Consider the following 11,242-nt stretch of genomic DNA (forward strand, 5'->3'; position numbering starts at 1 on the left):
TGTGAATCTTTATATGCCCTCATGAGCATAATCTGTAAGCACCTCCATGGATTCATTGGATTTTATGAATCTCACATTCGGTTTGTCGATTTTTCATGTCTTTGAGTAGAGTAGAGAACCCTGGTAGTGGATGATTTGTCATGTTTGAAGCTCACTCAAAACTCTCAAGATAGCCCTTGACAAACCCACTTTGTCTTAGTGCAACTTATCCCCTTTTTGGCCTTGGTGAGGTCTCTCAAAAGTCAAGAATCTGTGACTCTTTCGGTTTTTGAAACTAGTTCTGGGTGCCCTAAAATTTTGGATTCAGGAAACCGAGAAAAATTCAGCTCTTAATGGAGTGCCCTTGAGTTTAAGTGTTGTTTCTACGTTTACGAACACTAATGGGATGCTCACAAACACTAATGGAACGCCTTCATTTTTTTCCATGAATAAGAACCTTTGATAAATGCCCCCTAACCCTTTCTTTACCTTGGATTTTTTTTCATGAATAAAGGTTTAAGAGTCTTTAGTAAATTCCCCCTAACCCTTTCTTTACCTTGGATTTTTTCAAAAACTCACCTATAAAACCTCACATCACGCCGCGGGGCTCCATGCAGTTTGCTCGTCCTCTTAATCCTCCCCCCGAGTACAAATAGCCCCTTAAAACCACTTTATTAAGCCTTACTCTGACAAATTAGCCCTATGTTCGTCCTACCCTACTAACACTAGACCGTTGGCTCCCTCACACACAGTAACATCCCCTTCGTGGCTTCCTTCTCGCCTTCCAGCACTCCCACCTTCATCCCCTCTATCAAGCCTTCTCCCCATATCCACTAAGCTCTCCTAACACGCTCTGCTAACACACTTTTCCCTCGCGTTCTGACTATCATTTCTGCCTTTCTGCTCGCACGCTATACACGCCCTTCCGCTCACATGCTATACACACCCCCACCGAGCGATTACACCCAACTGCGACAGCTACTTTCATGCTTCTCTCTCTTGCGCCAACCACCATCACAATCGATGTAACACCTGCAACCTCACAATTCTAAGGGCGGTTACAGACTGGCTGCCCAAACTTGGGCGGCAGGTACGTGAGCTGAGCTGGCCGCCAGATGCCAAAAGATTATTCGCTCCGTGAGATGCGTGCTGGACAACTCCATGGACTGCCAAGCTCCCCCGCCCATCCACGGGCAGGGGTTGAACCTCAGGCCCCACCTTAAAAGACAAAGAACGTAACCAATAGAACACGGCTGCTCTACATGTAAGTGGGGTCGCTTTTATTGATATAAGACGTCTTGGGCATAATCATTGTGTAAAGCCTCCCCGCCCGTCCCCTGAGTGGATGGGCAGAGGCTTCGGCAGTCTGTAACCGCCCTAATCCATATCAAACTACAGGTTTTTTTAGCGTGCTATACACACCCCCACCGACTACACCCAGCTACTACATCTACTTTCATGCTTCTCTCGCCTGCGCCAACCACCCACACTGAACCCGCAGCCTGTAACACCCACATCCTCATAGCTCTAATATGTATCAAACTACAGGTTTTTTTAGCGCTGCATAGCTAGTGAGGGTTCAAGAATTAGCATCCCAGTAGCAACACATTATGCTGCAGCCCATCCCTCACCACCTGCTCGCATAAACTGTCATACTGAAACCTCACCTCTGGCTCACCTTACCCCTCCAGAGCACTGTTGCACCTCCTCGTGCTACCACACAAACCTACACTTTTGCATCTCCGGGCTACACTACGCAAACTCACACCTAGGGCACTACTACATCTCCAAGCACCACTGCATCTCCTAGCTACAGTGCATAAACTTATGCTGCTGCATAATCCTCACTACTGCATATCCTGGCCACACTTCACAAACCTACACAGGGAGAACTTAAACGTCCCACCAACCCGAAATGTCCATGGAAAGGAGAAGCAAATCGTCATCAAGCGGGTACCTCGACTCTGCAGCTCGACAACGACAACAACGACTTTGACCTCGGGCCTCTTCTAAATAGTTACTCACCAACAACGGGATGGCTGCTCACCAGCTGCTCAAACTATTGAGCCGCTTGCCAATTGCTCAGCAACCCGCCAAAATCTCAACTACTCGTCCGGAAGCACACGCCATGGAGGACTATGGATTCGATGATTTCACAAGCAATGTGCAACGTCAAAACCCACCCTTGGCTGCGAGCATGGAGACCACCTCGCTAACGGAGAGCCAACAAAGCTCCCAAACCATTAATAATAACCCAGAGCTTACCCTTGATGCCTCCAATACCTTTGACCACCAAACTTTAGACCCTTACAAAATTATCACAATTGAGCTCGGACACCTCCTTAAAGACTATTTTAGCTTTTCTCTCAACCCACTACAAGTTAGGATTCAAGAAGATGATGATGAAGAAGAAGAAGGTGAAGCAAAATCCCCATCCGACTCAACCTTATCCCAGAGGAAAACTTCACCCCGCCCGCACCCACTAAACCTTACAAACGACCTCAATCTAATCTCTAAATATCTCTCAATACCATTAAACCTAACCCACCTAACCCTAAGCCATTACCTTCCACCCAAACCCCCTCCCAATCATGGCCATGTTTCTCCCCCTCCTTATTTAGATCACAATAAAAAACAATCCTTGATAACCCCCTCCCTCCCCTTTACAAAACCAAAAGAGTTTGAGGATATCCTTTCGTTCTCCCTCATCGAATTTCAAAAAGCTACACAAAAGAAGTGCAAAGATACAACTTTCATCACCCACTTAGAGGAGCTACATAAGAAACAATTGGCCCCTAGTAGTCTCAACATGAAGCCACCCCGTCTACAAATTGAAGACACACAAGGTCAAACTCTTCTCAATGCAAAATTTACCTCTCTCACCATCCAATATCAATTGGATTGCACCCAAGCCCTTATTTTAGCCAACAAACTTCTCCTCCAAAACCTCAAAAATAAATAAATAACTACCACACTAGTGTTGCCAGCTGTCTCTCTAGCCTCACAAAAAAACTCTCACTCATCTCGCTACCTTTGGTCTCTATCTCCAATTGGCAATGTCACTTGAAAGAATGGAAGGACTCTACTCTACAACATTTCCTCTCTCTTATGCAAACACATATAGTAAAAACCCACCTAGCCACCATCAAGGATGAAGAAGCTAAGAAGGCTAGAAAGCGAACCATCACCTTACCCTTGAGGAAATAACCCTTCTCCCCAAAGAGGAATCCATTAAGGAACTTGTTGAGCGGGAAGTATTCAAGAAATTGAAATACCTTCCCTCCTCTAGAAATACCCCAAACCATAACCCTTCAATCTCTAACTCCCATCCCACCCTATCCAAATCAGCCCCTCTCCATCCCTCTTCCAAAGCTCCCTTTTTTCCACCTAGAGCCTCTCTCCCAAACAAGCAAACCAAGCTCGGTCCAACCATCAAACCTAATAAAACTCTCTCTCATCACCCCTCTCCCAAACCAAAGCGGCTAAGAAAAACTCTCCCCCAAGCTCTCCCCCTTTCAAAAAAAGTAAACTCCCTTCATCACACTACTCCAAAGAACCTACCATGCCACCTAAATATCCTCTCAATCGCATCCATAATCTCTTTTCTCTGAAGCCTCCTCCACCTCTTCCACCTACCTCAAACCCCCAATCTACGTCACGTAACAACCTCCAATCCACTTCATGTAGCAACCATGCACTTCATCTCAATCGTATCTCTTTGGTTTCGAGAAAAGGAAAAGGGAGGAGGGATTAGGGAAAACCCACCCAACTTCATGGGTGCATCTACTTTTTAAGAAGCCCCCCCTCTTCCCAACACTATGGATACTTAATACCTCTCCTTCAACTCCCTTGACTATGACTTTGCCTAACCCGATGAACCACCGATGTGATATGACCGCTACATGAAAAAACACAAGGAGAATGAATAAGTGTTGGCTCCCTCTTACAAGCCCACACAAGTACAAACTCAAAATTTTTGGTAAGCAACCGGCCTACTCTTTTGATAATACTGTCTCTTTAAACTTTGTACACAACCTCACCACTTGCCCCGTCACTTTCAATGAAAACAAATGCTTGAACTTGGGTCTTAGATACATCCCACCTCCTTCGAATCCTACACCCAAACACCTCCTAGAGCACATGAAACCTTAGGAAAAAGAAACGCCCTCCTTGTCTCCATTTAAATTACCCAACCCCTATTGGAAACCACCCAAAGACAATCCCTCTCTAGAAACTATCACAAAACTAAACAAACTTCATCTTAAAAAAAAATGGAAATCTACAACACTTCTTGCTCCAAACCTCCTAAGTTTGTACATCTAGCCGTCAAACCCCTCTCACAAGATAACTCCATTGTCATTAAACCCGCTGACAAAAACCTTGGTCTTACTATCATCTCAAAGGAATGGTATGAGAATGAGACACTTAAACAACTCAATGACCCCGTCACCTATCAACCAACCACCCCACCTCCTCACAACTACCTAGCCTATCTCATCTCTACCATCATCCATAGATACACCCTCCTCCCCATGGAACAACGTATTTTCATCCTTGCACCCCTCTCAAAACCTTTCAAACCTTGCCGAATCTACTTCCTCCCTAAATTACACAGACCATCCCTTGTTGCTAGACCTATTTGTGCTTACAATGGCTATTTTTTGGAAAATGCATCAAAATGGCTACACATAGAGCTATACCCTATCTTGCTAAGTTACAAACAACATCTAAAAGATTCCATGTCCCAAATCAAAGACCTACACCATACCCATTTTCCTCCAAGATCCCTCCTCTTTACCTTTGATATAAACTGCCTCTATCCTAGCATCCCAATAGACCAAGGACTCCATGCTCTAAAAACAACCATTTGTAAACACTTCGATCCTCCAAAGACCAACTTCATCATCTCTCTTTCTACCCTCATCCTTACGCAACACTACATCACTTTCAAAACTAAAGTTTTCGAGAAAATCAAGGGCACAACTATGGGATCCAATTTTGCGGTGGTCTATGCTTGTTTTTTCCTTTACCACCTAGAATCCTAATCCCCACTTCTTAATGACCCAAACATAGCATACTTCAAAAGATTCATAGACGATGCCTTTGGAGTATGGACAAGCCCTATCGGATCTTTAACACTCTCCCTCCACACCTATGCTGAGATTTCGCTTGAACGCATCAAAATTATCCCCTCCATTTCTACCAATCAAGCCACAATCCTAGACATCCACTTCTACAAGGGACCCAGATTTACAACCTACCGCATCCTAGACTCTAATTGCTACCAAAAACCTCTAAACTCTTTCCACTATATACCAGGGATCTCTTGGCATCCTACCCCCACAGAAAATAGCCTTCATTAAGTCAAAACTTATGAGATACATTATGAGAGAAAGCTCCTTCGAACATTACCTTACCACAAGGAACCTCTTTTTCATCAGACGCAAGAAAAGAGGCTATCCTAGGCAAGTGCTTTTCAAGGTATTCAACTCAATCTCTTATTTAGAAAGGGAAAACCTCTTGAAAAAACCTTCCACAATAAGAAACCACCCCTCCCCAACCATTTTTAAAATACCTTTTACCCCCGAAACTAGAAAACTAAAACCCTCCTTAGAAATTGGGAAACCTATCCATCAAGCTTGCCAAAATTCTCCTAACCTCTCCCACCTAGATAAACACATCACATGTTGGACCACCGGACCCAATTTACATACACTTCTCCAAAACAAACCTTATGCACAATAAAGACATTCAACATACCCAAACTTACCCTCATGTGTTTTGCTTACTCTTTGTACAGGTTGATGGAGAATACTACTTTGGTGCATTTATCACCAGTTGCCCCCCATCAAAAAAATACCGAAACTTTGTCACTACTTAGCCCTGTTTTGTACCCTACTTATGATCCAAGCCTTTTTTGTAGCCCCTTTTATGAGCAAAGCCATTTTTTGTACCCCACGTATGAGCAAACCATTTTTTGTACCCCACGTATGAGCAAAGCTTTTTTTGTACCCCACTTACGGGAAAAACCTTTTTTGTCACTACTCTAAACCTCCTTTGTCACTACATTACTGCATTTTTTCCAATACTCAATCTCCCTACCTAAGCAAGTGATGCACATCCCTCTTACTATTTTACCCAAAACTTTATCAAACTAAAAGTATTTTATTTATTTTTTTAAGTAGCAAAACCCACAATATGTGGGTAGTATTGTATAAAAGCCAAAAAAATACAAATATATCCATGTCTAGAACCAAGCCATGGATGCATAGAGGCAAGCTCCACTATATTGCATACAAAACATCCTACCACCATCTCATATGAGATTACTTTCCAGATGAATCAAAAGCATTACATCGGCTAAAAGGGAGCCAGCCTCTGAAAAAGAAAAATCTAACCAATAGAGACAAAAGGAAGCCGATAGGGCGGGGCCCAAATTCCCCATCACCAACAGGAGCCCTCGAGGTGCCACCATAGCGGTGTTGCTGCCACCAGTAAACCGTACACCAACAAGGACCGCCATGTAGAGCCGACATGAGTAGAACTCCGAAGAAAGAAGTCAGATGAGACAAATCTTGAAAGCCATATCAAAACCAAAAGCCCACTGATCCACCTTCCACAAGCTCTTGAGGGGAGCCAAACCATTCAATGTAAGACCTTCCGTGCCACAGAACCTTGGACAACATCATCGTCGGATCGACACCACCAAGGCCGTTGTGGAGGGTCATACACCATTGAAAAAAGCTAGCACGACCACCCATAAAAACAAGCACAAAGCAGCAATACAACCAGTCCAAAGCATCACAGTCCTTTGATCCGCCACATCCACTCCAAGCCAAACAGCTGGAACAGAACCCCCATAGGCCAGGTGAGCAATTCGCCTTTGAAGGAAGGACAGGCAACCACCAAGCCATTCTGCAAAAAACATTTGATACTGAACCTCCCCGGATTGCCAAGGCAAGTAGGAGCAGCCGGAAGCCCCTTCCTTGGAGCTCCCCTAACCCTGATCCGCACAACCCTCGCCATGGCAGCATCCGAACCTGTAGCTTGTTCAGATCCATGCGTGAGAGACAACATGCACCTCCAGACCACTCACCAAAGGGGCCCCCAACCCGCATGATGTTGCTAGAGCTGCACATCTCAATGCCCGCGCAGAGTAGGCAAGGAGCCATCACAATAGACTGACTATTCACAAAGTAGTGAAATTGCTCGTTTTCACCAACTAAAAGTCCTTTTAACATACCAATCTCTGGAATCATTCCATAGGTCTTAACTATTTTTTGGTATGACTCCTTCGCACATGGTTATCTGTTTAAAACCCTCCCCTTATAGCTAACTCACACAAGTTGAGAATCTATTCTCCCTCTTAAAACCTTTGTTAAATAAAGCTCACTCTTAGCAATCAATCTCACTCATGTCACTTTCACACATAACAAGACTAAAGCCTTTTGGAATTCCAAATTTTAAATTCTAAACCTACTTCCCACTTTTTTTCAAACATCTTCCCTCCCTACTTAAACAAACCCCTACTCCCTTCCCAAGCTTCTTTACAATCTCCAATCCCTCTAGAAACACCACTAATGATCTCTCTAAAGAGCAAAACACGTTTGGTTTCTCCCCCAAATTCTTTCCTCTTCTCCCTCTCCCCCCCCCCCCCCCCCCCCGCCCCCTGCTTGCCCTTTTTTTCTTTTTTACCTCTCTTCACTAACATTAAGCTAGAGTGTTCTACACGCTTGGTCGTTCTTACTTTATTAATTTATTGAAAGCTTTCTTCTTGGCTATACCTGACTCAATTTGGAGTTGTCTAGCAAAAGTTAGAGCACTTTTGGTGAACTGCACTTGAAATAGCACTCAAAATAGTTCCAGGACCAAAACACAGGAACTTTGGCTTGTATCTTGGTCTCCAGAATGTATTTTTAGCTCAAACTTGACATTTGGGATGTTTTCAAGTATGTCTACAAGATCACCAAGTCAGATATCCCAACTATGCTGAGGTCCATGGATCGCGATCCATGTTCCTCTATCCCAAATTTTGATAGTGTGTAGACAAGGTCATGTGCAAGCTCTATGCAAATTTCTATCAAATTCTGAGGTTGAGTTACATGGATCGCGATCCATGTTCAACCACATCTGGATTTGATCTCTTAGGAGTTTGTTCCTGACTATGTCCACAAGATAAATCTCAAATCTTTTTGGATTTGGACTTGGTTTGATAGGTCAAATAGCCAACACTAGGTCTATAGCGTGGTTTTTAGTTTGTCACCTGTTTTACTCCCTTCTGACCCAAATTTGCTCAAATTGTTTCATAACTAGGCTTGGGGATATGTTTCCTTCTGTATGCACTATTGATCTAGAAATTTTCAAGTCAAGTTGTCACTATGGGTACATGGATCGCTATCCATGTTTGGAGCCCAAATTGACTTCTCTTGGTACCATCACATTCAACATGATTAGGAGGTCCTAGGGTATCAATTTTCTTGAAAATGGACCTCTGGATTGAAAATTAGGTCAGTTCTAGCACCTTTGTCAGAGTACTTAGCAGTTCAAGGCTTTTGGTTTGGTTTTTGATGTCCAAATTCACTTTTGAAAAGACCACTAGACTCGCTATGATGGGCTCTAGCTATGGTGCAAGTTTAGTATCAGTCTGTGACAGAGAAACATGGATCACAATCGATGTGCCTATGTTTCATAAGGTACTAAAACTTGGCACACAGCTTGTCCTTGGTCTCTTGATGCTAGCTATATGGTTTTTGTGTGATTTGGATCACTTTAGGTCAAGCAAAAGTCAATCCCCAGGTTTGTTTTAGAGTTTTCACCTTGAATTGCTTTTGGCTCTTTTCCCCCACCTTTCAAACTTTTTTGACAAAAATTATTTGGGGACTTTTGTTCGCAATGGTCTCTACTACAGGCTGGAAAAGTTTTTTTGTCCAAAAATTTCTCAGGGGTTCATGGATCACAATCCATGTTCCACCGCTTGTGGACTTGATCTTTGGTGTGCTAATAGCTTATGATGTTTGTAGCTTGCTCCACAAATCTTTTTGAATTTGGATCAGTTTTGCCCTACCAAAATTGACTTCTATAGTCTACAACAGTAGTTTTGACAATGTTTGTTTTTGGCTCTTTTGACCACTTTTTGCAATTTTTTTGCATATAGTTCTTTTGGGAAAAGTGTTTGTCTATGTCTCGACTACCTATTGCTCAAATCCTAGCCAAAATTCTTTCATGAGGTACATGGATTGCGATCCATGTTCCATCACATCTGAACACCAAATTTGGACTGATGATTACCTGCAGTGTCATTAGTCTACTCCACCACCTATTTTTGGATTTGGACAACTTTTTTTCCAATCAAAAGTGAGTTTTTCTGTCTGCCCTGCGGTTTTTGGCTATCTAGTAGAATTTTGGTGTTTTGATCAATTTTTTGCAATGTTTTGTTATGGCTCTTTTGGCAAAGTTATTCCACTAGTTATCAGGGATGTACTTGTCACATATCAGTCCCAAATGTCAAAAGGTACATGGATTGCGATCCATGTTTGACATTATTTTTTGATGAATTTTGTTCAGCAAGTTCTTTATTCCCTATAGATGCCAAATCTCAGCCCTTTTGAATTTGGATCACTTTTAAGCTCTCTACCATCAAATTTTCAAAATTTCATAGTTTATGGTCGTTTCGGCCAAAATAAAGTTTTCACTCTTTTTCCCCTCAGTCTTTTAGCCCAAATTTGATGGTGGTAGTTTCTACTTACCTTAGTCCTAAGTACTGAAATGAAACATCAAACAAAGACAAGTCTATAGTTGTTGACAAGTATGGATGTGGGACGCATGTCTAAACTCACCATCCTATCTTATTGCAGTATTAGCGAGAACCACGATTAATTTGTCAAACCATGGGACAAAGCTGACTCGACTAGTGCATAGAGGCTACAAGAGGTTGTCAATCTCTCGGAAAACAACTAACAACTCGCATCTAACTCAAGCTATACTCAAGTGACTGAAATCACCAAAAGCCAATCGCTCATTGGCAAGCAAATCACATCCGTTACAGCATCAAATGACATCCAAACGTAACGAAACTTCTAGGAAAAGTTTATAAGACCTAAGCACACATGCCTATGGCCTCAAACCCCACTTTAGGTCAAGTTCCAAAATCGCGATTATTAACAGCAGTGGATTTTTGACCTAGTCGTTTTCGACCCAGAATGCATCTAAATGCTTAGCAATGATGCCCCAATACCCCACCTATGCTTAGTTTTTGTTTTAAAAGTGTAAATTCCTAGTTATGATGAAATTAGGCCGTAGGTTGGCGACGCCAAAAACTACGAAATACTGTGAATGGCTTACGTCAATGCGTAGAGCTCTTACCTACGGTTGCAATGCAACAAACACATTCACAATGTGACAACCGGAGAGGGAGTATGAAGCGCGAGGAGGAGAGAATGAGAGCCGTTAGCTCACGCTGTGTATTTCTTATCCAAAAACTTATAGAAAACTTACAAAAATTGGCTTTTATTTATACCTAGCCAATGTTTTGGGTGGTCAAAAGTAGTAATCTGGAGTTCTACCAAAGATGGGAATTGACTGGCTGGTAAAATTTGGAAGCTTGTAGCCTTGGCTCATTAATTACAAGGTTTACCAAGAAAATAGGAGTTATAATATTCCCGATTTATCAAAATAATAATTGTTTTTACAAGGAGAACTCCGAAAAATGGTGTCCGCGTTAGCTTGCTGCTAACATTTCTCCCCTCCTCGCCTATGTCGTCCCTTAAGACAGCTTTATGGGATGAAGTAATCTTCGGGTTGACGGCGGGCGAGGCGGTCCTTCAGTGCTTCCAGTGCCTTTTCATATTTGATTTTGCGTTCTTTGTCTGGCACTTGCAAAAATTGCATGGTGACTATGTTTTTTAGTTCCACTGCCGAGTATCCTACAAATCTTGCTATGAGGTTGCTTATCACCGGTGCAAATATCTTCGTTCGCCAGGTGAAGAAGCTAGTGTAAAATGCCTCCTCAAAAGCTAGCATATTGTGCGAGGGCAGAAACATGCCTCGGGCATAAAATCCATAAAGAACTTCCTCTGAGGGCTTCCCACTTAAATCATAGCAGAGACCTTTGTTCCCTTCCAAAAATGAGGGCCATGGGGGTCCTGTCTCTGCTCAGGATCATTGAGGACCTGTATGCAAGTGAGTAGCATCCGACATATTTTATATAACATGGCATAGAAGAGATCTGGCAGACTTTTGAAGAATTTCATGGCGCCTGTTAGGG

At 42.8% G+C, this 11,242-nt stretch overlaps 1 protein-coding gene and 1 pseudogene across 1 annotated transcript; one reads left to right on the forward strand and one right to left on the reverse strand.

Annotated features, from left to right (window-relative positions):
- The first annotated feature begins 1,524 nt into the window (after nucleotides 1-1,524).
- LOC147438171 (uncharacterized) lies at nucleotides 1,525-6,045 on the forward strand. The gene is made up of 2 exons (XM_086487501.1): nucleotides 1,525-3,958; nucleotides 5,780-6,045. The coding sequence occupies exon 1, from the start codon at nucleotides 2,015-2,017 to the stop codon at nucleotides 2,939-2,941; it is 927 nt and encodes a 308-aa protein (XP_086343627.1). The 5' UTR covers nucleotides 1,525-2,014; the 3' UTR covers nucleotides 2,942-3,958; nucleotides 5,780-6,045.
- Nucleotides 5,779-7,747, reverse strand: LOC147438172 (uncharacterized; annotated as a pseudogene).
- Nucleotides 7,748-11,242: the final 3,495 nt, after the last annotated feature.

This window comes from Adiantum capillus-veneris, chromosome 17, assembly GCF_014529385.1.
Source record: "Adiantum capillus-veneris isolate H3 chromosome 17, ASM1452938v2, whole genome shotgun sequence".
Classification (NCBI taxonomy): Eukaryota; Viridiplantae; Streptophyta; class Polypodiopsida; order Polypodiales; family Pteridaceae; genus Adiantum; species Adiantum capillus-veneris.

What these genes read in the sequence shown, in the direction of transcription:
- LOC147438171 (XM_086487501.1), top strand. Translation starts at nt 2,015, where the DNA reads ATGGCTGCTCACCAGCTGCTCAAACTATTGAGCCGCTTGCCAATTGCT.